At 39.5% G+C, this 27882-nt stretch overlaps 1 protein-coding gene across 1 annotated transcript; it reads right to left on the minus strand.

The window, feature by feature from the left end:
• Positions 1-1043: 1043 nt before the first annotated feature.
• Positions 1044-25990, minus strand: LOC128589663 (sulfotransferase 1 family member D1). The gene is made up of 7 exons (XM_053596435.1): positions 25843-25990; positions 22561-22686; positions 21659-21756; positions 6743-6869; positions 5397-5491; positions 3200-3380; positions 1044-1156 (listed from the first exon to the last, which is right to left on the minus strand). The coding sequence occupies exons 1-7, from the start codon at positions 25988-25990 to the stop codon at positions 1044-1046; spliced, it is 888 nt and encodes a 295-aa protein (XP_053452410.1).
• Between the last annotated feature and the right edge of the window lie 1892 nt (positions 25991-27882).

The raw sequence follows: 27882 nt of genomic DNA on the forward strand, positions 1-27882 counted from the left end.
CCCGTCAGTTTACTTACTAGTAAAACTGCAAAAAATTAGAATACCTGTCTTGAAGACTTGCATGACTATTAGCTGAGGTAAGGCTATGCAATTTGCTTAACTCAGTGCGAATTTCAGTATTGGTAGTGTGGCTGTTTCTTAAGTTTTTTTCATAATTATCCCTCCAAATCGATGTTTTTTTTTGTTTGTTTTGTTTTTTTATTTAGTTTTAGTTTTGGTAGGCTTTATTTTCAGAGTACTTTTAGGTTCACAGAAAAATTGAGGAGAAGGTACAGTTTCCCTGTGCTTTCCTTTTATCTCTGACCTGACTTGAAGCTGTTTGCATTCCACATTTCTGTTTTTGTTATCCGTAAGGCACGTTATACTCAGAAGGTGTTTCATAAAGTGTGACATTATGATAACTGTTAACTTTGTTCTTTCTCTCTGACAATAGCTAATACATAACTATGGAAAGAATACTGTAACTCAAATTCGCTGATCATTTTCTTGTTATTGTCTTAGATAATTAGCATATTAACTATAACAGTAAGAAACTATGAATAATAAACTACCCCAAATTTAATCTATAGCATACCATTCTAGGGAAGTGAATTTCAGTGACCTCACTGTACAAAAATGTTGTTGGTCTACTATTACACTGGTATTTTTCTAAACAAATAACAAAAAGAAATTAAGGCCTTTTTAAGGGAGTTTTTTGTTTCTAATCTATTGATTTAAAAACTCCTCTAAATGTTATTTTTGCCAGTCTGACAATTCAGACCTTGATTTTTAAAAGTAAAATAGATAACTCTATAGATTTTTAATTTTTATCTAATAATTTCACTTGAAAAACAGGTAAAATCACTGTGAAGCATAATTAAAATCATATGGACAGCACTGGCAATTCCTATACAGACTCTGAAATTCCTTGATTATTATTACCACAAATCTAAGTAAATAAGGAAGAGTCACTGCCAAATTTATTTTCACTAAATGTTTGAAGGAATTTTTTTTTTCGTAATTTAAGTGTTAGCTATAGCATATGGTGGAAAGGCAGGTGCATCTTAGAGCTCTGAACGAAAACGCAGTGCACAGCCTTTCATTTTCTCTTTATAATCTTCTTCAAATGTCTCATACTGGGCTACCGTGAACAGATTCTTCCAGTCTCCTGAAATACCTGAAAGGAAAATACAAAATGGCAAATTTGAGACCTTTATAAAATTTCCCGTCTGAAACCAGCTTTAATTTGAATTACTATACTTTGTATTTTTAACCTCTAACTCTAATCCTAAAATCCTACTTCCACTCCCAGACTCGTAGGCCTTCCTAGTTTTCCAAAACCCCCCTGGATTTTTCCCCAGTATTTTATGTAAAGGAATAATCCTTTAAATATCTTAGAGAAATGGCACTGGGAAAAATCCAACATCTCAAAATCTTGACTCTTGGGCTACAAGAGCTTTGTTAACAAAAGGTATAGAGGGTTTTTTTGTTTGTTTGTTTTGTTTTTGTCATTTTAAAACTGTTTGCCCATGCTAAATGATAATTTATGAACAAAAGTTCTGTCAAATAATACTGAAAACTACTGGGTTAAATGCAAGTAAACATATTTCTTTAGGATTTCCTGGTCTTTAAAATATTAATCATATCAAAAACCTTGAAGCGAGGATATAAGACATAGCGTTTACAATGAATATTGTTTTTTAAAAATCCTGTTTTTGTAGAATATCTTACAAGGTAACACAGAAGATACATGTGGAAACTGGTTTCTGGAGAAAGAAAGAAACATGCCAAAGAAACTGCCAATCAGCCCAGAGTATCTCAGAGCTCACACTTCACTTATTTCTCCACTGCTGACCTTGGGAGCCAAACAGGTCTTCGTGAGAGGAAGGGAGGACTGTCCTGTGTATCGTGGGTGTTTGGCGGCGTGCTTACCCTCTACCTATGAGATGACAAAAGCCTCCCCTCGTGTAATAATGATAAAGTCCCCAGATGTTGCCAAATGTATGCTGGAAGACAAAATTATACCTGCCAAGATCCAGATGTTCCCAGCAGAACTTACCCATGCCACACATCCTAACTCCTTAACAACAACAACAATAACAACAACACCCATAGGATCTATAAAAACATTTATAATTAAAAATTACCATTAAAAATCCCTCTATAGCCTTACACCAAATCACCTGTCTCTGACAATCTGCCTTAATTTTTGCTATTGCTAAAATTTATTTGCTCCCTTTTTTTGCACAAGAAGGTTTTATAGCTCCGTCCACCATCACATGCTGTGAAATTCCTCCTGGTCCCCTTCATCTTAGGTTTGGATTTTTTAATATGCTCTGGAAATTCTATTGGAACATACATGTGACACACACCACTTCTGAAGAGAAACTGAAAGGAAGTTCACATCCCACCAGTTCCAAAGCCCTTCCTCTCTGCTCTGATTCTGGGCACGTCCCACACATGCAGCTCTCTCAGCTGGGATTTCAGAAAGCAAAGACACAAAGGTCTGAGCCCAGAAATGCCCAACAAAGCCTCATCAGCTACAGGTGACTGGTACCCAACAACATGAGAAATAAATCTGGTGGTTTTATTCCACTGAGGGATTTAGGGGGTTGTGTGCTTTATAGCAAAGCTGGCTAATAGTACACAACATTTCCTCTCTTCTGTCTCTCTCACACACACAGAGACACACACACGAACAATTCAATTTAACATGTATTTAACAAAGGACTATATTTTGCAATATGCTCTATGTTGAGTTCAGTAATGAGGAAGCGATGATTTGCCATAGGTATCCCAACAACTTCAAGAAGTGGACACTCTCCTGCATTAATTTAGTGTCCCAACATCATTCAAGCCAGCGACCCAGCACAGTAAAATGTTACAGTACATGGAGAAGATCTAGATAATCCAGAGAAGTGAAGGGCATTCTTCTGATATGACCGTGGGTACCAATACTCATGCTTATTGATGCAAAAGCTATTGAATAAGCATTTTTCATTAGAAGGCTTGTCTTACATCTTAGATCTGCAGCAAAGGTGCAGTTTCTTTGGCACAGATTATTTCCTCTAAGGTTTTGTGTTTTCTTTACTTTCTAACTTTTCTCTCCCCAGCATACTTTATTTCCTTCCATTTCCTATGATATTGCTCTTATCTGACCACCTACACTCTCCATGATGGAAGCAGCAAGCTGGACAGACACTGCACATGATGTCCCCACCTTTCCTCATGAAAGGAGACACAGAGTGGTCCATTTCCTCCTTCATCATAGTGGTATAATTTGCACTGGGGTTCTGCTTCATCACGTCAAAAGAACTGTGATAGAGAATTTTATTCACAATTTCCTCTGGAATATCTTTGTCTAGAAACTTTAACAGCTTCTGAATTTCATATTTTGTGTTCTAAAGAAATTAAAGAGAAAAATAGTCATTTCAGCTTGAATTGGTCATGAAGTAAGGAACACACTTACCAAGCTGCTGCGCATGCTAAAGTAATGGGAAAAATAATTTTAGATGTTTATGTGCATTTTTAATTTTGCTTTCTCAAGTACATAGTCTATCCTTAATTATATTAGGCAACCATCTTCTAGAAGGGAGATTAAAATTTGTTTTAAAGAATGCAAAGAAAAAATGATTAATTTCAGTCTTTCACATTCAAAAATAGAATTAACTTACAGAAATAACAGATGGTAAAAGAGCAACCTGGCATTATTATTAAGTATAATTTTCAAGATCCCTTGATCTCCTTATCTTTGTTTAGCACATCTAACATCAAGAATGAGTTATCTATGGCAAGAGTTCTCTTATAGTAGAAAGAAGATTCTTCCTACCTCTTAACAGTGAAAGTGTTTAAGCAGGAAAGTCAAATAAGTAAAATCTTGTCAATTTTTCCACCTAAGGAATGGTGGGGAAGATAAAGGCAACAATGAAGAGAGATTCACTTGGTGTGTTTCTTGGAAGGCAGCTGAGCTCACCACTATGTCACCCATGCAATTTGATGCATTTCTTACGATTTATCTTCTCTACGCTTCACTCTAGGCACCAGGAAGGCATAATAGGTACAAGGTAATAATGGCATTAAAGCCAAAGAGTTTGTCCTCTGCTGAGCATCAGGGAGGTGTTCTTCTTGGTGGTCCATACCAAACTGAGGGAGTCACAATCTCAGTGACCTGGCCAGATCAGGCAGAAAGACAACCTGAGATTTAGCTTCTCTAAGTGACTCATTGCGTATCACGGCAATGGAACTAGAGAGTTACTGTGATGGCCCTAATCTATTTCTTGTAGTCTCAGAGCTGAACTTGTTGAAAATTATATACAAGTCTTAATTTGTAGAGGAATGGCAATGGAAGTTGAATTCACAGCTGTGCCAAGTCTATGGTGTGAAAGTTAAGTGGAAGACTAATGAAGAAAGGGTGGAACTAAGAATGAGAATATTGGGGTAGACCTGATAACCCAATGAATTATGAACCTGTAAGGAATTTTCAGACTTTCCTTCCAGAAATATAGATTTCCTTCCTACATTTGAGGAAACTAAGCTTCCTATGCTTTAAGTCCTCATAATGACCTAAGGTAGAAATGTTTTCTTTCATGACAATGCTTACCCTCTTAAAGACTCATAGCTAAAAGCTTATTTTTGTTTCTAGACTCATATCTAGAGTAATATCTCACATAGTTCAGAGTAATAAGTATGGAGGAGTTTATGGCTAAGGAACCTGCCAGAAGTAGTTACCTCAGCTGAGTGAATGGCTTTCCTTGCTACATAGAAAAGATTTACTAAATTAGAGATGAGTAGGAGTCAGGGCCATCCTTGAGGAATTTAGAGGAAACTAAAGGACACAGATGTTTCTAAGTCAGGCTGCTGGATGCTAACCAAATTGAACCAGGTAAACCAGGGTAACGGTTTCACCTGTTACAGGCTTCAATTCTTAATGCCAGGGTGGCTCACACATCCAGATGATGAAGATTTCAAGGAGAAGGTTAACATAAAGTTAGACTTTTTTCCAAGTATACTCGCTCAGTGATAAGGATAAAGGTTGCACAAGAGGTTGGAGAAGTAGACAAGGACTAAATAATCACAAGCTCTATAAATTACCTTAATTATTTTATATCATGTGTAGAACCAGAAGCCATTGAGAGATTTGAGGAAAAAATGAACATATTCTGGTTCAGATTTTTAAAGGACCACGGTGTCTGGTGAGTGATAGAAAGAAGATGATGTAGCAGGTCAGTCAAGACCGAAGCTTGGCTAGAGCAGAAGCCACAGGCAGTGCCAAGACAGAGGAGATGAGCACAGTGGATGGAACAGTAGATCAGCCACAATCACAGACCAGGAGAAAAGGAAAATGGGACATCAGGGAGATAGATCTGTTTTTTTTTTTTTTTCCCAAAAATAAAAAATAAATTGTAGTTTCCTCTTACCTCTTTCATGTCTTCGTAAAATAGGTAAAGAATACGATAATCTTTCCTCTTCTCCCACCAGCCTCTCACGTGCTCATACCAAGAACCAAAGGACACTAAATCGAAACATAAATGTTGGAAAATTACAACCATTTATAGAAATAAAGAAAGGCTAAATGTTGTACCAAGTGACTATTGTCAAGACATACACACTGATTAACAATCAGTTCAAGACAGAGGGATGATAAGGATAAGAGAAGTATAGGAGATTACGCCTGTTCTCAATGAATTTAAAATCCACATGGAAAGACAGAATAATTCTGCAGTGAGTTGAATCTTGTTCTCCTCAAATTCCTATGTTGAAGTCTTAGCCTCCAAGACTTCAGATTATGACTATATTTGAAGATAGGGCCTTTAAATAGGTCATTAGGGTAGACCCTAAAAAACACAATTGATATTTCTATAAGGAGAGGAAACCAGGTCATATGCACAGAGGCCATTTAAAGATATAGAAAAAAGACAGTTATCAATGAGCTAAGAAGAAGGGCTTCAGAAGAAACCAATCCTGACGATGCCTTAATCTTGGATGTAGAGTGCCCAGAGTTGTCAGAAAATAATACTGCTATTGCTTAAGGCACGTGGTCTATGATATTTTGTTATGACAACCTGGTAAAACTAATGCAACTTTTAATGCATAAAACTGAAACTACAAGAGCAAGGATTCAGAAACTAAGAAATGCAGACAAGAAGTTATATGGAAGCTCATAGGCCCACAGAGGTTGGGGGGAGAAAGACGAGAGAGAGAGAGAGAGAATGAATAACAGGAACAGAGAAACTAAGAAAGGGTTATGAAGGTAGTGGAGTGATTTTGGATCTAAAAGGAAGAGTTGGGCTTTAATAATGATAGAAACAAAGATGACATTCTAGGGGCAAAAAATAGTCCAAGCAATGACAGGGGTGAGTCTATGCAAGATACCGTTGCGATGCATTTGTCTCAAAGGGAGAATTTCCATAGGAGAATACGGGAGAACCATAGGTAGAGTCACCACCATGAAGACAGAATGCAGGTTGGAGGACAGAGTTTTCAGTCATACAATGAATCTGAAGAAATGTTAGGTAAGAGAGAATTCAAGAATATGTATGGAATTAAAACAGTGCAATGGCATGGACAGTGCTTAGATGAACTGCTGTAGTCACTGGTCACTAACGAATGATGACACTCGGGACTCTGCGTCTTCCTAAAGAATCAGTAGAAAGCTAGGCACGTAGCTGGTTTATAACCCTCACAAGACATTTAAACTCAGATTGTCTTACAAAAAGGACTTTTCATTATGGAACTCCATGATTATAGGAAGCGTTGGACACACCCTTTCCATTCATGAATTTATCCAGAAACTCCTCCCAAGGTCCAGGCTCTGGATGCATCTTTGCCATCTGGTAGAAATAATAGTAAGATACAGCCACGTCCTTGGCATTCCTTGCCACGTAGATCATCTGTGGAGAGAGGAGGGATCGGCATTTTGTGCCTCCTGCTTAGTAGTTTATAAACTGCCCTTTACTTTGACAGAGTATTTACTTTCCCTTTTCTAATTTTGGCATTTAGATCTGTTTCCTGGCATAGGACATTTACAACTGTATATGATTTCAACACAGAGATTTCTTATCTCTCCTACCTCTGCATTCTCTTTAGCCCTCACAAAGAAGAAAAGAAGATCTTTCTTTTTTTTTATTTTTATTTTTTGGTTTGAGGCAGGGTCTCCACAGCCTTCTGCCCAGGCTGGTCTGGAACTCTGGGGCTCAAGCAATCTTTCCACCTCAGCCCCCTAATACTTGGGATTGTAAGTATGTGCCATACACTCTGAAAGAACATCTCTTAAAACATGGAAAATAAAACCTAAAAATTATAAGTATTAAATTAATAAAAATTAACAAATGTTACCTTTAAATTTGAAATACATTTGTGTATCACCTATTAAAACTAATGATATGAAAGGGAGAAGGAAACTCTTTTTTTTTTGGCCGGGGCTGGGTTTGAACCTGCCACCTCCGGCATATGGGACCAGCGCCCTACTCCTTGAGCCACAGGCGCCGCCCGGAAACTCTTTTTTAAAGGATAAAAAAATCCTTAATTTTTTATTGAAAATAAATTATCACTTGGGTGAATTTAGGGTAAGAAAATATTAAACCTTCTTGGTTGTGCCCATGATCGTGGCTACGTACAGTACGCAGGTAACAGTGATTTCTGTTTGTAGTGACTGGGTATGAGATTAGAGTTATTATTATTATCATTTTTTTTGTTTGCAGTTTCTGGCAGGGCCTGGGTTTGAACCCGCCACCTCTGGCATACAGGGCCAGTGCCTTACTCCTTTGAGCCACATGTGCCACCCAGAGTAGAATTCTTTTATGTCTGTCTGTCAAGTCTGCCTGACGGTAGAAATTGAGAACACGCTTCCCGATGGAAATGACTTTGTTAAGTCACAGAGGTAGTTAGGCTTTGGGGGCAGTTCCGTGAAATCCGTAAGACTCTGTCCCCCATGGAGCACAGCAATGCTGAGGCCCGCAGGGCAGTAGACGTACATATGTCCAAGGGCAAATGCCTTCGGGAAAAAGCTTTCTTCAGCCCAACTAGGATCAGAGCTTCCTTCCCCCCCAACCCATGGGAAAGGGAGCAGGGACTGTTCCCTCTCACATTCCTGAAGTAGCTCTCCCCGACAAGGATTCGGGTAGAGACAAGGAGTGGGAGGTTTTCAGCGCCTTGAAGAGTCCTGAGACTCTTCGGACGTAACTTCCTGAGAGAATACTAACCCAGTAGGCATCCCAGTCACCTGGGGCTGCAATGGGAAGAAACCAAAGTAATAACCGTTTTTGTTTTTTATTCATCTACAACCCTCGGCTGGGACCCCACGAGGTCTGAGCACGGTGTGAAGGGCAGGCTGTCCCGGGGGCTCAGTTCTGACTGCAGCCTCGAACTCCCGGACTTCTGTAGATTACCACCGGAATTCACGCAGTAAATCACTACCTATTGCCTTATCGCTCTTGTTTCTAATTAGACTTTGAAAGGTAAAAGGGAAATCACACACCAACACAGGTACAAAAACATTGTACAATACGGATGAAAGTCTCAATTTTACAAAAGAGAAACACCACCTCTTTTGCTCCTTCTATTAAAGCTGCTCGGGGTAAAAACGCTCTAAAAGCCCTTCTCAGATCTAGAGATTCTGTGACTCCATTTCCCTTATTCGTTACCCACCCACCCCATCCCACCCTCCACCCCCAGCATTACATTTCACACTTCACACTTAGGGAGCCTCAGGGCTCCCGCGCACCTGCTGGCTCCTGAGCCCACGCATGCGCAGTTCCTCTCCACGGACAGTCCCTGGACCTGAAATTCCCCCACCCTTTCTTCAGGATGCTGGTCTAATCTCTGTCATCTATGGGACTTCTTTGCCACATGGAGTCTTTTTTACTTCACTTATTAGCACTTATCTTGCTGGTATGTAATTATCTTTACAATACATCTGTCTTTTGCTTCCCAGTGGAATCCCACAGGGCTGTGAGCTATGCAGGACCAGAGTCACCAACTTCAGTGACCACTGTCCAGTAGAGGACAAAGGGGCAGCTGGCTCACGCAGGCAGCTCAGCGGTATCTCAGAAATTAAAGAACGCACTTTTAGAGGACAGTTAATGCCGTATTTATGTTTGTATTTGTGATGTCAGTCACAGTATTTGCTACATACATGGTAACACCTCTGTAGATGTTTACTGATTACATGTTTGTTGACTGATTTTGCTGATAAGAAGCTGAAACAGAATTACAAGGAGTTATAGAGAAATTATTGTTAGATTTAAATACTGTTCTCCAAATAACTAATAGAAAAAATGTGCAGTGCCTGTGGCTCAGTGAGTAGGGCACCGGCCCCATATATCGAACCTGGCCCCGGTCAAACTGCTACAAAAAATAGCCCAGAGTTTTGGCGGGTGCCTGTAGTCCCAGCTACTTGGGAGGCTAAGGCATGAGAATCGCCTAAGCCCAGGAGTTGGAGGTTGCTGTGAGCTGTGACAACCCCAGGACTCTACTGAGGGTGACAGAATCTCAAAAAAAAAAAAAAAAAGAAGAAGAAGAAGAAGTAGAAAGAAAAGAAAAGAAAGAAAAAGGTGATATCCATTCAAATTTTCCAAATATTAAAAGGATATCAAATAATAAATATTGTATTATAAAAAATAACAACTTAATCAAAATAGACCCAAGTTTTTAAAGACACAAGCTACTAAAGATAAAGCTAGAAAAAGTACATAACCCGAATAATCTTAATTCTGTTAATCACATTTATTGTTGTAAAAATATTTTTTATTATTTTTAAACAATTTATTGTTGTTTATTTATTATTGTTAAACAATTGTTTAACACTAAACATCTATTATTGTTAAACAATTTATTGTTGTAAAAACTATAATTAAAAAAAGAACACCTTTTCAGACAAAGCAAATTCACACTCAGATGACTTCACTGGGGAAGTATATAAAATATTTGAAAATAAAGTAATACCAATTCCACATAAACACTTCCAGAAAATTGAAAATGAGTGAATACTTAAATATTTTCCAACTCTTAAGGCCAGAATTATTCTAATAACAAAGACACTATACCATAATATCAAAGAGTTAACAATAAAACTACACACTAATATCTCTCATGATCTAATGTACATTTTTAATTAACTAATTAAATCCAAAAAGGATAATAGTACATTATAACTAAACACAAGGTTTGCAAAATCATTTTAATATTTAAAAATCAATTGATGAAATTTACCATATTAACTAAATTTCTAAATAATAGAAAATCAAATGATGGATCTTAATCAATATTAAAAAGCTTTAAACTAAAACCAATATGCATTCTTATAAAACCCCAGCAAACCAGGAATGAAGAGAATTTCCTCAACCTAATATAGAACAACAACAAAAAATAAACGGATCTCAAAACTGCAGATGCTGGCGTGGATGTGGAGAGAAGGGAACACTTTTACACTGCTGGTGGGACTGCAAACTAGTACAACCTTTCTGGAAGGAAGTATGGAGAAACCTCAAAGCACTCAACCTAGACCTCCCATTTGATCCTGCAATCCCATTACTGGGCATCTACCCAGAAGGAAAAAAATCCTTTTATCATAAGGACACTTGTACTAGACTGTTTATGGCAGCTCAATTTACCATTGCCAAAATGTGGAAACACCCTAAATGCCCACCAACCCAGGAATGGATTAACAAGCTGTGGTATATGTATACCATGGAATACTATTCAGCTATTAAAAAAAATGGAGACTTTACATCCTTCGTATTAACCTGGATGGAAGTGGAAGACATTATTCTTAGTAAAGCATCACAAAAATGGAGAAGCATGAATCCTATGTACTCAATCTTGATATGAGGACAATTAATGACAATTAAGTTTATGGGGGGGGAAGCAGAAAGAGGGATGGAGGGAGGAGGGTGGGGCCTTAGTGTGTGTCACACTTTATGGGGGCAAGACATGATTGCAAGAGGGACTTTACCTAACAATTGCAATCAGTATAACTGGCTTATTGTACCCTCAATGAATCCCCAACAATAAAAAAAAAAAAATAAAATAAAATAAACGGGTAACATCATCATACTTAATAGTGAATGCTAAATGCATTTTCCCTACGGTCAAAAGCAAGAAAAGAGTGTCTACTCTTACCACTCCTATTCAGTACTGCATTAAAGGTTATATTCAGTTCATTCAATCAATAAAATGAAATAAAATGCATCATATTAAGAAAAAATAAGTGAAATATTTTCTATACAGACATTCAAAGTCTATAAGTTGAATGGAGGTCCAGTGCCCATAGCTCAGCTCATACACTGAAGCTGATGGGTTTGAGCCCAGTCCCAGCCTGCTAAAGGACAATGACAACTGCAACCAAAAAATAGCTGGGCATTATGGTGGGCTGTAGTCTCAGCTACTTAGGAAGCTGAGGCAAGAGAATCACTTAAGCCCAAGAGTTTGAGGTTGCTGTGAGCTGTGACACCACAGCACTCTACCAAGGGTGACATAGTGAGACTCTGTCTCAAAAAAAAAAGAAAGAAAAGAAAGTTAAAAGCTTCAAACCATCCCCAAATAAGGCAAAACATTTTCCTTTCTCTGGGCATAAATACTGTCTGCACACATTATGGAACGGAGCTCCCTAAGCTATTTTGATCCTGAATGCTACTCAGTTCATGAACTTTCTTCTGCTCAATAATGCTAGCAACAATCATTCAGAAAATAGGGGTGTGTGTGAGAGAGAGAGAGAAACAGAAAGAGAGAAACGGTTACTGTTTTATTAGATTTTGTTGTTGTTATTCTGGCCTCTTTTTTATTTCAGATTAATATGAGGGTATAAATGATTAGGTCATACTGTTTGCATTTCCAAGATAAAGTTCCAGCTGTGGCTGAGCCCTTCACCCAGGGGGTGTGTGGTGTATCCTCACACTGTGCACATCAGATGAGAGCTAGCCAGTCCCCCTCCATCCTCTCCTATCCACCTCCCCCTTCCACTTGAATATAATTGTGTAATTCTTTCGTGTGGACATGTAGTTGTTCATCTATTGGTTTCATATTAGTATGGAGTACATGGGATACTTAGTTCTCCATTCTTGTGATACTTTTCTAAAGAGAATGTGCTTCAACTCCATCTAGCTTAATACAAAAGATGTGAAGTCTCCATCTTTTAATGGCTGAATAGTACTCCCTGATGTACATGTAACACAGTTTATTAATCCATTCATAACTAGAGTCTACAGAGATCTCAAATTAATCAACAAGAAAATGTTTACTAGAGCATGGCTACTTATGTTATAGATATTTAAAATGTACATGTAAGTACATGTAATAATTGAAACATCAAGTAAACATAAGGGAGAATATATTCAGGACTTCGGGGGATGAATTAACCATCCACACACATGCACACAAATCCCTAACCAGCCATAACGGAAAAAAAAAAAAAAAAAAGAAAGAAAACTAATGTATTGACTGACATAAAATTAAGAATTTTTTAAAAAATACACTCTGAAAAACATGAAAAGAAAAAGAACAGGGTAAGTTAAAATGCAAAGAAATATAATTAATACATCAAAGGACTTATATCTGGAATATATAGAGAATTTCCCTTAATAATAAAAATAAGAACACTTCTACAAGAAAAAAGTTGAAAGATCTGAATAGGTACTTCAGAACAAAAGCTACCTAAATGGTCGATAAGCCATGTAAAGGCACGTTACATAATTTGTCATAAGGAAATACAAAGTAAAGTCTCAGTGAGATGCTACCAGTTGTCTCTAGTAGCTAAAATTAATTGGCTAAAATTAAATATTTTAGCTGTATTTTATATTGATAATGTTGATTAACTCCAACTGTTACAGTGTTATTCAAAGTGTAAGTGGGTGCATATGTTTTGAAAAGCTAATTGAAAATATCTACTAAATTTTTATAAATAAATACTCTAGGATACAATAATTTTAACCCAGGATTAATAACCAAGGGAAATCTGTACATATATAGCACAGAAGATTTGTATAAGAATGTGAATAGCGAGGGGGAGACAAGATGGCGGACTGAAGCCAGCTTTCAACAAAGGCTCCCGTCCAGAAGGAGAGTTAAGGGACAGGAATTTAGTAAGTATCCTGGTGGACTTGAGCCTCACCAAGAGAGAAGGCTGAAGAACGCACATCAACACCGCTGAGGCAAGTTGTGATCACAAGGACGCAAACAAAAGGTACAAAATCCACCACCAAGCGGACGGGAGTCCCCCTCCCCCATGAGACCGGCTCTAGAGCCCCATAATTGAACAAGCGGGCAGAAATTGAACAAGCGGGCAGAAATTAGAGCCCTTTAATTTCCACGGTCTCTCCACGGGAGAGACCTTCTAAAAACTGGACCTACCTCCCCTACTGGGGTGCCGTGGCGTTCTCCTGCCGGACATAGGGCTGAATAAAACTTTGGGAATCCTCTGCCGGCAACCCTGAATCCCCGGTGCTTCCCTCCCGCCCACTGAGGTCTGGAGGCCTGTCCCCCAGGACTTCGGATCCTTGGGTGATTTCTCAAGGGGAGTGGACAGTCCCCTTGAGTGCGACTGGTCAGCATTGACTCTGAGGCGCGCCGAGTGAGGAGAGGGCACCGGGCTGAGGGGGAGTCACGCCTCGCGGCACTTCCCTGCGGTGCAGTGCAGCAACCCTCCCCGGGCATACGGGGCCCAAGACTGAATCAGACTCTGGCCTCCCCGCTGAGAGCTGAGAGCCCCTACTCTCACTCGGGGTCTGAGGGCCTATCCCCCAGGAGTTCGGATCCTTGGGTGATTTCTCAAGGGGAGTGGACAGTCCCCGAGTTGCGACTGGTCAGCATTGACTCTGAGGCACGCAAGTGAGGAGAGGGCACCGGGCTGAGTCACGACTCGCGGCACTTCCCTGCGGTGCAGTGCAGCAACCCTCCCCAGGCATACGGGGCCCAAGATTGAATCAGACTCTGGCCTCCCCGCTGAGAGCTGAGAACCCCTACTCTCACTCGGGGTCTGAGGGCCTATCCCCCAGGAGTTCGGCTCCTTGGGTGATTTCTCGAGGGGAGAGCACAGTGCCTGAGCTGCGTCAGGTCAGCGCTGACTCTGGGACACGTGAGCGAGGAGAGGGCACTCTGCTGAGGGGAAATCAAGCCTTGGCGGCACTTCCCTGCGGTGCAGTGCAGGAGCCCTCCCCGGACCGTAGTATTGCGTGAAACTGAATGAAACTCTAGCTTCCCCCCCCCACTCCCAATCGGGGTCTGGGGGCCCATCCCCCAAGAGTTCTGATTCTTGGGGGATCTCTTAAGGGGTGTGGACCCAGCACAAACTGCGGCCGCTCAGTGCTGACTCTGGGGCGCGGGACAGAGGAGAAAAGGGTCGCCTGAGTGCCCACACCAGAGCAGCAGTTCCCTGGAGGTAGATCAACAGCCGTTTTTTCTTTAACGGCAGAACGCTCACTTCTGGATATTCTGAGGCCACACCCCCTGTCTCCCTGGGCAACCAGAGGAGGCCACCGGTGACACGGCTCACAAACCCGGAAGCCTCCAGGGCGGGGCCGACCCAGAGAGGTGTTCAGACGCAATTCTCCAGCAGCAAAGACGTTTGAACTCAAAACAGCCCGTCTCCTGTAGGCGACGACAAGAACAGAGACAGAACCTCACAAAGTTGTCTGTTCTGTTCTGTTCTGTTAGCAGCATGCATCAGGGACGGGGCTAAGCCTGAGTGAACACCTCCTTCCCATCACCTGCATCAAACACTCAAAGATGTCAGGCCCCATCTCCTCCTGCTAGATAGCGGCAGTCTGCGGGGGCCTGGCAGACTTCCTTGCGATTCAGGCAGGTGCAAACCCCTGGAGTGTCTGTTCACTGCAGGCAACTGGGTTAGCCATCTGCAGAGATACCAGTGACTGGGTCCGACGGAGGGGCAAAGTGGGGAAGGAGACGTCAACCTTCCCAGACTGCTCTGTTTGCTGGGTGGCTCCTCCTGACTCCACGCTGCACTGGGGTGAGCCGTGTCAGAGGAGTCACCAGGCCCCTGTGATCCAGTTCCCAGAGACCTCTTGAACCCTTCCACCCGAGACAAGTGCCGATTGAGACAGTTGATTCGGACCTTTTGAACTGGGCTAATAGACTGAGGACTCTTCAGGCGGTGCCCTGGGTGTGCGATTGTAGGAAGGTTTGATTCTCCTTTTCCAACTGGGGCCAGAGGTGGGCAGGCGGGGTGACTTAATTGCTGATTTTTCCACACAGCTGAGACTTCAAGCCAGAGTAGAAGTTGCAATAGGATCGAACAGAAACCAGCTGAAAACAAGACAGAACCACTTTGCTCCACCACACCAGACAGGGCCCCAGTTTCTCAGGCCACAACACTGTACGGGCCCTCGATAAAACCCCAGGGGAAAAACCAAAGGGAGTAAACCATGGGGCGGAATCAGCGGAAAAACTCTGGTAACATGAATAACCAGAATAGATCAACCCCCCCAAGAAAAGATACGGCAGATGTGATTGAAGATCCCATTCATAAACAACTGGCTGAGATGTCAGAAGTCGAATTCAGAATTTGGTTTGCAGACAAGATTAATAAAATGGAATTAGGAATTCGAGGAGAAATTCAAAAATTGTCTCAAGAATTTAACGAATTTAAAGACAAAACCACCAAAGACTTAGACACACTGAAACAAGAACTTACAGCCCTCAAAGATATGAAAAATACAGTAGAATCCCTCAGTAACAGAATGGAGCAAGCAGAAGAAAGGATTTCTGACATTGAAGATAAAGTCTTCGAACGCTCCCAATCTCTCAAAGAGGAAGAGAAATGGAGAGCAAAAACGGATCACTCACTCAGAGAGCTCTCAGATAATTCGAAAAAAAACAACATAAGGGTTATAGGAATTTCGGAGACTGACGAAGTAGCGGCCAAGGACACAGAGGCCCTTCTACATGAAATTATGAAAGAAAATTTTCCAGACATGCCTAGAGAATCTGAAATTCAGATAGCAGACAGCTTCAGAACCCCAGCACGATTCAACCCCAATAAGCCATCTCCCAGACATATCATAATTAGCTTCACTAAAGTTAACATGAAAGAGAAGATTCTCAAAGCAGCCCGGCGAAAGAAAACTATAACGTACAAAGGTAAGAATATTAGAATAACTGCAGATCTCTCTGCTGAAACTTTTCAAGCAAGAAGAGGCTGGTCATCAACTTTTAATCTCCTAAAGCAAAAAAACTTTCAACCCAGGATCTTGTATCCAGCTAAACTGAGTTTCATCTATGATGGAGAAATTAAATACTTCAATGACATTCATATGTTGAAAATATTTGCCATAAGTAAACCAGCTCTTCAGGATGTTCTCAGACCTATCCTCCACAATGACCAACCCAATCCTATACCACAAAAGTAAACTCACTCAGAATCTTCGGATCAAACTCCAACTTCCACACTGGCGAAAGGATTAAAAATGTCCACTGGACCTTTGAAAAACTCGATACCCAAAATTCCACCAGACTTATCAATACTCTCCATCAATGTGAATGGCTTAAACTGTCCTCTAAAGAGGCATAGGTTAGCTGACTGGATACAAAAACTCAAGCCAGATATTTGTTGCATACAAGAGTCACATCTCAACTTAAAAGACAAATACAGACTCAGGGTGAAAGGATGGTCATCCATATTTCAGGCAAATGGTAATCAGAAAAAAGCAGGTGTTGCAATTTTATTTGCAGATACAGTAGGCTTTAAACCATCAAAAGTAAGGAAGGACAAGAATGGTCACTTCATATTTGTTAAGGGTAATACTCAATATGACGAGATCTCAATTATTAATATCTATGCACCCAACCAGAATGCACCTCAATTTATAAGAGAAACTCTAACAGACATGAGTAACTTGATTTCCTCCAGCTCCATAATCGTTGGAGATTTCAACACTCCCTTGGCAGTGTTGGATCGATCCTCCAGAAAGAAGCTGAGCAAAGAAATCTTAGATTTAAACCTAACCATCCAATATTTAGATTTAGCAGACATCTACAGAACATTTCATCCCAACAAAACTGAATACACATACTTCTCATCAGCCCACGGAACTTACCCCAAAATTGATCACATTTTAGGTCACAAGTCTAACCTCAGTAAATTTAAAGGAATAGAAATTATTCCATGCATCTTCTCGGACCATCATGGAATAAAACTTGAATTGAGTAACATCAGGAATCTGCATACCCATACAAAAACATGGAAGTTAAATAACCTTATGCTGAATGATAGCTGGGTCAGAGATGAGATTAAGAAAGAAATCACCAATTTTTTGGAACAAAATGACAATGAAGACACAAACTATCAGAACCTCTGGGACACTGCAAAGGCAGTTCTAAGAGGGAAATTTATAGCACTGCAAGCCTTCCTCAAGAGAACGGAAAGAGAGGAAGTTAACAACTTAATGGGACATCTCACGCAACTGGAAAAGGAAGAACATTCCAACCCCAAACCCAGTAGAAGAAAAGAAATAACCAAAATTAGAGCAGAATTAAATGAAATTGAAAACAAAAGAATAATACAACAGATCAATAAATCAAAAAGCTGGTTTTTTGAAAAGGTCAATAAAATAGATAAACCTCTGGCCAACCTAATCAGGAAAAAAAGAGTAAAATCTCTAATATCATCAATCAGAAACAACAAAGACGAAATAACCACAGACTCATCAGAAATCCAAAAAATCCTTAATGAATATTACAAGAAACTTTATTCTCAGAAATATGAAAATCTGAAGGAAATAGACCAATACTTGGAAGCACGCCACCTTCCAAGACTTAACCAGAATCAAGTGGAAATGTTGAACAGACCCATATCAAGTTCAGAAATAGCATCAACTATACAAAACCTCCCTAAAAAGAAAAGCCCGGGACCAGATGGTTTCACGTCAGAATTCTACCAAACCTTTAAAGAGGAATTAGTACCTATATTACTCAACCTGTTCCAAAATGTAGAAAAAGAAGGAAGACTACCCAACACGTTCTATGAAGCAAACATCACCCTGATCCCCAAACCAGGAAAAGACCCAACAAGAAAAGAAAATTATAGACCAATATCACTAATGAATATAGATGCAAAAATATTCAACAAGATCCTAACAAACAGAATCCAACAACACATCAAACAAATTATACATCATGACCAAGTTGGTTTTATCCCAGGGTCTCAAGGCTGGTTCAATATACGTAAATCTATAAATGTAATTCAGCACATAAACAAATTAAAAAACAAAGACCATATGATTCTCTCAATCGATGCAGAAAAAGCTTTTGATAACATCCAACATCCATTCATGAGCAGAACACTTAAGAAAATTGGTATAGGGGACATTTCTTAAACTGATAGAGACCATCTACAGCAAACCCACAGCCAATATCATATTGAAGGGAGTTAAATTGGAATCATTTCCACTCAGATCAGGAACCAGACAAGGCTGCCCATTGTCTCCATTGCTTTTCAACATTGTAATGGAAGTTTTAGCCACCGCAATTAGGGAAGAAAAGGCGATCAAGGGTATCCATATAGGGTCAGAAGAGATCAAACTCTCGCTCTTCGCAGACGATATGATTGTGTATCTGGAAAACACTAGGGACTCTACTACAAAACTCCTAGAAGTGATCAAGGAATACAGCAGCGTCTCAGGTTACAAAATCAACATTCATAAATCGGTAGCCTTTATATACACCAACAACAGTCAAATTGAAAAAGCAGTTAAGGACTCTATCCCATTCACAGTAGTGCCAAAGAAGATGAAATATTTGGGAATTTACCTAACAAAAGACGTGAAAGATCTCTATAAAGAGAACTATGAAACTCTAAGAAAAGAAATAGCTGAAAATGTTAACAAATGGAAAAACATACCATGCTCATGGCTAGGAAGAATCAACATTATCAAAATGTCCATACTACCCAAAGCAATATATAATTTCAACGCACTCCCTATTAAAGCTCCACTGTCATATTTTAAAGATCTTGAAAAAACATTACTTCGTTTTATATGGAATCAGAAAAAACCTCGAATAGCCAAGACATTACTCAGAAATAAAAACAAAACAGGAGGAATCACACTACCAGACCTCAGACTTTACTACAAATCGATAGTGATCAAAACAGCATGGTATTGGCACAAAAACAGAGAAGTAGATATCTGGAACAGAATAGAGAACCAAGAGATGAATCCAGCTACTTACCGCTATTTGATTTTTGACAAGCCAATTAAAAACATTCAGTGGGGAAAAGATACCCTATTTAACAAATGGTGCTGGGTGAACTGGCTGGCAACCTGCAGAAGACTGAAATTGGACCCACACCTTTCACCATTAACTAAGATAGACTCTCATTGGATTAAAGATTTAAACTTAAGACATGAAACTATAAAAATACTAGAGGAGAATGCAGGGAAAACCCTTGAAGAAATTGGTCTGGGTGAGTATTTCATGAGGAGAACCCCCCGGGCAATTGAAGCAGCTTCAAAAATACACTACTGGGACTTGATCAAACTAAAAAGCTTCTGCACAGCTAAGAACACAGTAAGCAGAGCAAGCAGACAGCCCTCAGAATGGGAGAAGATATTTGCAGGGTATAACTCTGACAAAGGTTTAATAACCAGAATCCACAGAGAACTCAAACGCATCAGCAAGAAAAAAACAAGGGATCCCATCGCAGGCTGGGCAAGGGATTTGAAGAGAAACTTCTCTGAAGAAGACAGGCGCAAGGCCTTCAGACATATGAAAAAATGCTCATCATCTTTAATCATCAGAGAAATGCAAATCAAAACTACTTTGAGATATCATCTAACTCCAATGAGACTAGCCTATATCACAAAATCTCAAGACCAGAGATGCTGGCGTGGATGCGGAGAAAAGGGAACACTTCTGCACTGCTGGTGGGAATGCAAATTAATACATTCCTTTTGGAAAGATATATGGAGAACACTCAGAGATCTAAAAATAGATCTGCCATTCAATCCTGTAATTCCTCTGCTGGGCATATACCCAGAAGACCAAAAATCACAACATAACAAAGATATTTGTACCAGAATGTTTATTGCAGCCCAATTCGTAATAGCTAAGTCATGGAAAAAGCCCAAGTGTCCATCGATCCACGAATGGATTAATAAATTGTGGTATATGTATACCATGGAATACTATGCAGCCTTAAAGAAAGATGGAGACTTTACCTCTTTCATGTTTACATGGATGGAGCTGGAACATATTCTTCTTAGTAAAGTATCCCAAGAATGGAAGAAAAAATACCCAATGTACACAGCCCTACTATGAAACTAATTTGGGACTCTCACATGAAAGCTATAACCCAGCTACAACTTAACAATAGGGGGAAGTGGGAAAGGGGGGTGTGTGTAGAGGGAGGGGAATCGGTGGGATCACACCTGTGGTGCATATTACAGGGGTATTTGCGAAACTTGGTAAATGTAGAATGTAAATGTTTTGGCACAGTAACTGAGATAACGCCGGAAAGGCTATGTTAACCACTGTGATAAAAATGTGTCAAATGGTTTATGAAGTGAGTGTATGATGCCCCATAATCATATCATTGTATACAGTTATGATTTAATAAAAAAAATTAAAAAAAAAAAAAGAATGCGAATAGCAATTCTGTTTGAATTACTGGCAACTGGCAACAACCCAACTCTTGGTCCACCGAGAGCACCACAGAGAAGCAACTCTGGGAATATTCACATACACACGATGGGATGCCTTAGATCATCTGTTCTTAAATGTTAGAATGAATCAAATTCACATGGGGATCTCATAAAACTCCAAATTCTAGACCCCAGCCCCATCCTATTTGATTCAGTAGGTCTGTATGGGTCCTTAGAATTCACACATCTAATAAGCAGCTTGGCTTACATTGTAGGATCCAGAAACTTACATGAAAACAAAATAAAACAGCAAGCACAATAGAAACAGATCTCACAAATATTATGTTGAATGAAATAAGTCAAATGTTTGAGGTATATACCTTACAGTTACAGAAAAAACATGTAAACTAATTCATGAAAATATTTGAGATAGTGGTTATCTTTGAAGGTTGGAGACACTAACTGGAAGTACACAGTAAAGGGGCTTTCAAGGTGCCAGGAATGTTCTAGTTCTTGTGAAAATTCACCAAGCTGTACACTTGGGATTTATTGAATTTTCTTCCCAAATAATGGATTTGAATAAAAATATTTATTTAAAAAGCCTAAAATTAGTCCATAAATACATATCTATACACACATACACGTATATATGTCCATAAGTGTATATATATAATATATATGACATAACACACATATTTATAACCTACAACCAATAATAAGCTCATATTTGTAAATTATAATTATGTCAAACTATTAAGAAGCAGTTGTAGGATTATTTGAATTTCTATCACTTAAATGTAGTTGACAATGAATCACAGGACTTGGAGAGAATGACAGCATCTCTGAGAACCCGATGGGCTCTTTGCATGTGGGCACTGGTTTAGTCGCCATCTACAATGCTGGTGTCCACTGGGAGAGAGGGGGGCTACCTAATTATTTGATCCTTGGGATAGAGGGACCACCTAATTATTTTTGCAATGACTTATGCCAGGGTTATAATTCCTCATATTGTATTTATGCATAATTGGTTTTAAAAAAAGTAAATTTACAGCACAAATAACTATTATTCTCTTGAAAGAAAAAATTGCTACCTTGCAGTCATTCTTCCAAAATGAAGATGGGAGAAGTTGAACAGGCAGGTGCGTTTTCACCAGACGAGGAGACAGCATGTTTTTCAACTGCTCAACACCTACGATCACAAAAATTTTTAAAAACTGCATTCTAAATGTGGAATTGTAAAGATCACTTACAATATAATCTAAACTTCGTAAACCCTTTATATGCATATGGCTCAAAGTGGTCACGCCACTTCATACACTCTTAACATCTGCAGGGAGATAAAACAGTGGCAGACTCTTATTTGTTGGTCCAGTGAGCAAAGGGGACCACCGTCTCCACAAGAGTCTATTACGCCCCTAGTCAGGACGTCCAGATATTTATTTCCTTCATGTATCTTCCTCTTTTTCTCATTTGCTACCTGTATATGACAAAATCATACCAGAGGATTTCAAAATCCCTTTCCAGTCTTCCATATTCAAATTCTAAGACCAAATTAAGCCATGAGGCTCATGATGACTTTTTTTTTAATTTAATAATGCAAGCTTATATATCCCCATGTTGCTTTTCCTTTATTTTGTAAGACTCAGGTAACTAATACTCTGCTAACTAGTACTCAGCTAACTAGTACCATATAAACTCTATATTGAATCAAACACTGAATATTCCCTGTATAATGATGACTCAACATTTAAGCCTTGAAGACTTCCAGCAGTCTTTTTAAGAAAACTCATGCCACATAAAATCTTCTCTGAGGTATGCTCCAGAGAAAGAGTACACTGCAGTAATTTGTGCAGCCAGATTCTGACTCTTCTATTACAGACACTTGCGATTTAACTGTCCAAGTCTCATCTGAACCGTTTTCCATCATAATTCCTCCAGACATCACAAAAAGATGTACTCTTATAGTGAAAAGAAACATTCAGAAAAAAAATACCATTTGTGATTCCAGGAATGATTAGCTCCATGAAAGGAACTCGCTTGTATATTGCATCCCGTTTACATTTCTCTGCATCCCCATTGTTATAGATCAAATCCAGAATTTCACTGATCCAAGTCGTTCCTAAGGAGGGGAGCAGAAATGGAAGAAACCCTAAACTTATGCGTCACAGAGCATGTAAGAGGGTAAACAGAGGGAGAACGGCTGTGTAACAACAACTAAAACAAAAACGGGCTCCTATCTTTACCTCCTCCTTCCCTTCCCCCTCACCTACAAGGCATCCTTATCTTGAACATAGACATACATATGTATTGTGTACATACAATTAAAGTATCAGACAAATAAGTCTCAAAAAAGAGGACTGGAAAAGAAAAACAAAAAGAACTTTGAGATTTGGTGTGTGCTGACCCAGTGCCACTCACAAACAAGAGACAATGGATTCTGCATGAGTGGAGGTTCTGGCCACCCTGTCCTGTAAGACACTGTGTCTCACCAGTCTTTTGAGAAATAGATCAAAGGCAAATAGTCTCAAACTCCTGGCCTCAAATGATCCTCCCTCCTCAGCCTCCCAAGTAGCTGGCTGGGATTACATGCACAAGCCACCAGTTATCTGAATGCTTTTCTTCTGTTAAATGCCTCCAAAAGCAGTACTTACCTATAGCAGTCAGGATGGAGTTACAGAGGTACTGCTAAAAATAATTGTAAGACCTGGGAAGAAAAGACCTTCTTAACTCTTCCCATTCCCTTTCCCTTTACCAAAGGTTTAATGATAGTCTCTAAAGTACATAACAGTGGGTGGTAACTAAAAAAAGAAATAATTAAGTTAATTAATCAGTTAATTAAGCCATGCATACAGCAACACTTCTGCAGAATGATCTGTGTGTGGCTGCACATTCCAAGTGGTCCTGGACACAGAGCACTCTAGGTACCTTTTCTTTCTTTTTTTTTTTTTTTTTTTCGTGGTTTTTGGCTGGGGCTGGGTTTGAACCCGCCACCTCCAGCATATGGGACCGACGCCCTACTCCTTGAGCCACAGGCGCCGCCCATCTAGGTGCCTTTTCAGTCCTTCCTTGTGGTCAATGCTTCTTCTTGTTCCTGAATCATGAATAGCTACACTGGGCGATAGGCCCTGTCTGGTTATAGACAATTATAGCATGAAAAAAATGGTGAACCAAAGCAGTATCAACATACTTGAAATTTTGCTGCTTGATCTGGCTTAGGCTTAAACAATAATTCATTTAAAAATACAGAGAAGTAAATTTAAGTTCAAAGTACAATGCAACCCTTTTAGCACCTATCAGAGAATAGGTAAAATTCCAGCCCATGGAGTCTGACTGAGGGCAAGGCTGCTTTTGGCTTTTCTCTAGGCTTCATATTAGAAAATCCTGTTTTCCATAATTTTGGAAAAAGGAAAAGAGCACAGGCTTGGCTCACCTAAGGAGATACTAATAGTTAATTTGGATCCTTTATAACAAAATTAACAAGGAATTAATAGGTTAATAACTTTAACACATGTTCGCAATATCTCTTAAAGGGAACAACAACAAAAGCTAACAAAGAGCCCTGATGGAGCCCTGTGTGGTCACCTAGTTTGCACTGTGTCAGGAACATTCACTTTCATGGAGCATATTTGTAGATGAACTATTTGTACAATGATAACTTCCAATGATTATATTTAAAAAATTGTAATATTAATTTAGCTAGTTATTTATGGAGACAGAGTCCTGCTCTGTTGCCCAGGCTGAAGTACAACGGTATGAGTAGGGAGGGTCTGAGACAGCTGTTTGTTTCCTGGCTAAAAACTCCCTCACAGACAGAGTCCTGTGAGTTGGTGCATTGTCATGATGCAAGAGCCATGAGTTGCTAGTCAAAATTTTCAGGTAAAATTTTCCTAACTGTTTCTCTATCGATGTTTACTTGGTCCGCTGTGCTTCTCACAGTCAAATGATGATTCTGACACACAGTTCAGTGAATTTTTGCAATGTTTTTATCAGTTCATTTCAACCTCAAACTTCTGGGCTCAAGCAATCCTTCTTCCTCACCCTCTCATGTTGCTGGGACTGCAGGCAGAAGTCACCATGTCTGTAACTTATTTTTATTTTTTGTGACAAAGTCTTGCTATGTTACCTAGGCTGGTCTCAAACTAGTGGCCTTAAATGATCTTCCCAGAGACAAAGCCCCTCAGCCTCCCTAGTAGCTGGCTGCAGCTGTGTGCATAAGCCACCACACCTGGCTCAAAGATTATCTAAATGCTTTTCTTCTTTTGAATGCCCCTAAAAATAGCAGAAACAACAGAGCACGCACATTCTCAGTGTCTGCCTCCCTGCCTTCTCCACACGCTTATCAAGGAAATGCAAAGTGGTCTTAGGTCTGAAACACTTTGGGCTTGGTGAACTATTAGGAAAGCACTGTAAATAATAAGGAAAAAAGGTGTTTTGGCAAAACATGCTTTAAAAAACAGTATCTATAAAGGTGCTTATTGTGACTTTGCTTATTTCCCAGTAGGAGCTCTTTGTTCTCCCACAGTGTTTCTGGTTTTTGTAGATTAGGTTCCCCACTTGAAGACTGTTATCCAGAACTTGTTGAACATTACTTTGAAATGATTTTGATATGTATAATCTAAAAGAAAGATCAGTAGTCAATATAGTTACTAAAAACTCCTTCCTTTAAGAAATGATGCAAGGATGTCAAGGACAGCTAACTTCAAAGGGTTTAGTGATTAGAGCAGTTGATTGACGGTGGGACCAGGTAATATAGCTGGATAACAGGCAAGAAAGCCCTTTTTTCTCCCCCACTGTGTGTACATTACCTGTGTGTAAATCAAAGACTCAACAATGAACATTGCTGATTCTTATCAGGCCATCTTAAAATCTCCCGAGTCTGTGTACTGAGGTCAGCAGTTGTTTAAGCATAAGAACAATATTTAAACATCAAAATGTATACAAGATTTTATATATATATTAATATACCCTATGTAGCTTCTAGAACAAATGTATTTATGCACCCGAATCACATACATACTCAATTCTCATAATTTTTACTTGAATCTAAGGAGAAAAATAAGACAACCTTGTTAATTTTTGCATTAGATATATGCTTCCTCCAATTGCTACCCTTTCAGAATAGAAAGAGAATTTGTCTAATTGAAGACAAAGCTCTCCCTGCAACTCTCCCAGGGTTCCCTTGACTGATGTTTAATGGACTCAGGTCAGACATGACAGGTTTACACAGATGGATCATTACCTAAATATCAGGAACCACTACGTGCAGAGAGCTTACCAGATTTGGGATACGTGGAGATGAGGAGGTCATCTGGCCGGGCCTCAAATGACTCTACCGTGGACCACTCCTCAGCTATGCTCCAGAAGAGAGGGATGCCCTGAACATCCACCAGCTCCCTCCTGAAGATATTCTGTGTGTTGTCCATTTTGGGGAGACTAGATTTCAAACAAAGTGTAGCACTGATCACACTTAAAAATAAGTTAATAATTAAGTAACATTGTTATTGCTCAGACCCAGCAGCATCCCATTATAACACTGTGAGTTTGTTCCATAGTATGTATTTACTTTAAGAGATGGAGGCTTTGCTGCATTGCCCAGGCAGGAGTGCAGGGGCACCCAAAGGTGCAATCATACCATCCTGCCACTTACCCCTGGCCTGAAGTGACCCTCCCACCTCAGCCTCCAGAGTAGCTGGTGCTGCAGGCATGTACCACTGTATCTGGCTCTACAAGTTCTATTTACTGTATTCAACAATGAATGCTCCCAGCTCTGTATTCCAATTCATTTCACCACATTTCATGAAAAAGATACAAAGCTATCCAGTATAACTCAGCCTCAGAACATAGAAAGCTTATAAATTGGGGGGGATCTCTCAAATACTTCCATGGTTCCCAAACTCCTTTTTTTTTTCTGCACACACAAATAAGCCTTTACCTAGGAGTAGTAACTATACAGGAAAAAATAATTTTAATATTTTTAAGTTCTAATTTATGATCTGTTTTCCCTATATATTAACTTTCCAAAGTAGCTAATACTTGCTCAACTACGTAATGCCCTCCTTAGTTTGCACATGGCCATTTTTCTCTCAAGTCTTAGCAGGCAAAGCCTCAACCTTCTGGTTGGGTTCTCTCATACCTTCCACTGGCCTACACCTGGTTCATTCTATAAGAAATAATTGGCAGGCTGGTACTAAAACTCAGACTTCTTTACTTTAAATCAAGTTCTTGAATTTTTTGCTTTCTGGTGCTTTTTTTTTCCAGTTCAATAGAACTATCAATATGAGAAATGTCTTAGGATATTACTGCTGCAGAGTATTAATTCATGGTTATGAAATATAATCATAAGTATAGTGATATAGAAGGATTATCCCTTCTCCATCCTAGTATTGCCCCAATAAAACTTAGGTGGCTACAATTTACCCCATTAGTTACAGGCTCTTTGTGCTTTAATATCACTGTTGATATTAAACTTACCTATGAGTCTAACAATAAAGTTCACAAACTCATCCTAGTAAAAGTCTTACATGCCTCACTGCCAAGAGTCACTGTGGTCACCTTTGAAGGGCTCTGCCTGGGAAGCTGTGAACTGATGCCAGTGCCTAATCTACCATTCAAAACAATTTTGGAACTCTTTTTCTGGAATGGCCATCAGAGCTGTCATTGTATCATCCTTGATGTCCTGAATGTCATCAAAATGTCTTACTTTCAATATTTCCTTTATAGTTTGGTAAATACAAAAGTCAGCGGGGGCCAGAGCAGGTGAGTAGGGAGAGTGTTCCAACAGTTATTTGTTTACTGGCTAAAAACTCCCTCACAGACAATGCTGCATGAGCTGGTGCATTGTCATGATGCAAGAGCCGTGAGTTATTGGCCAAGATTTTCAGTTCCTAGCTGTTTCTCTGTTAATGTTTACTAAGTCTGCTATGCTTCTCACAGTCAGCTGATGATTTTGATGCACAATCTGAACAATTTTTTGCAATGTTTTTGTCAGTTCTTCTCATTACTGGTCACCCTGACCTCTCTTCACTGGTGACATTTTCTTTCCCCACTAAAACAATTAATCCATTTGTACCATGCCATTTTCTTCATAGAAATATTCCCCTAACCTTGTACCAACATGTCCCTGATTTCATTTCCACTTTGCCAAGTTTAAAAATAAATTTATAAACATTTGTTCTTGGTTTAATATCAGTGTTTTTCAACTTCTTAAAAATCTCATGGCACTCTTAAACCTATAGTTGAACTTCTGTGGCACATTTAAATTGTGTTGATCAAAAAAAAAGAGTAAAAAAAAGAATATATGTACTGTGCTTTGAAC

This window comes from Nycticebus coucang, chromosome 1 (genome assembly GCF_027406575.1).
Source record: "Nycticebus coucang isolate mNycCou1 chromosome 1, mNycCou1.pri, whole genome shotgun sequence".
Lineage (NCBI taxonomy): Eukaryota > Metazoa > Chordata > Mammalia > Primates > Lorisidae > Nycticebus > Nycticebus coucang.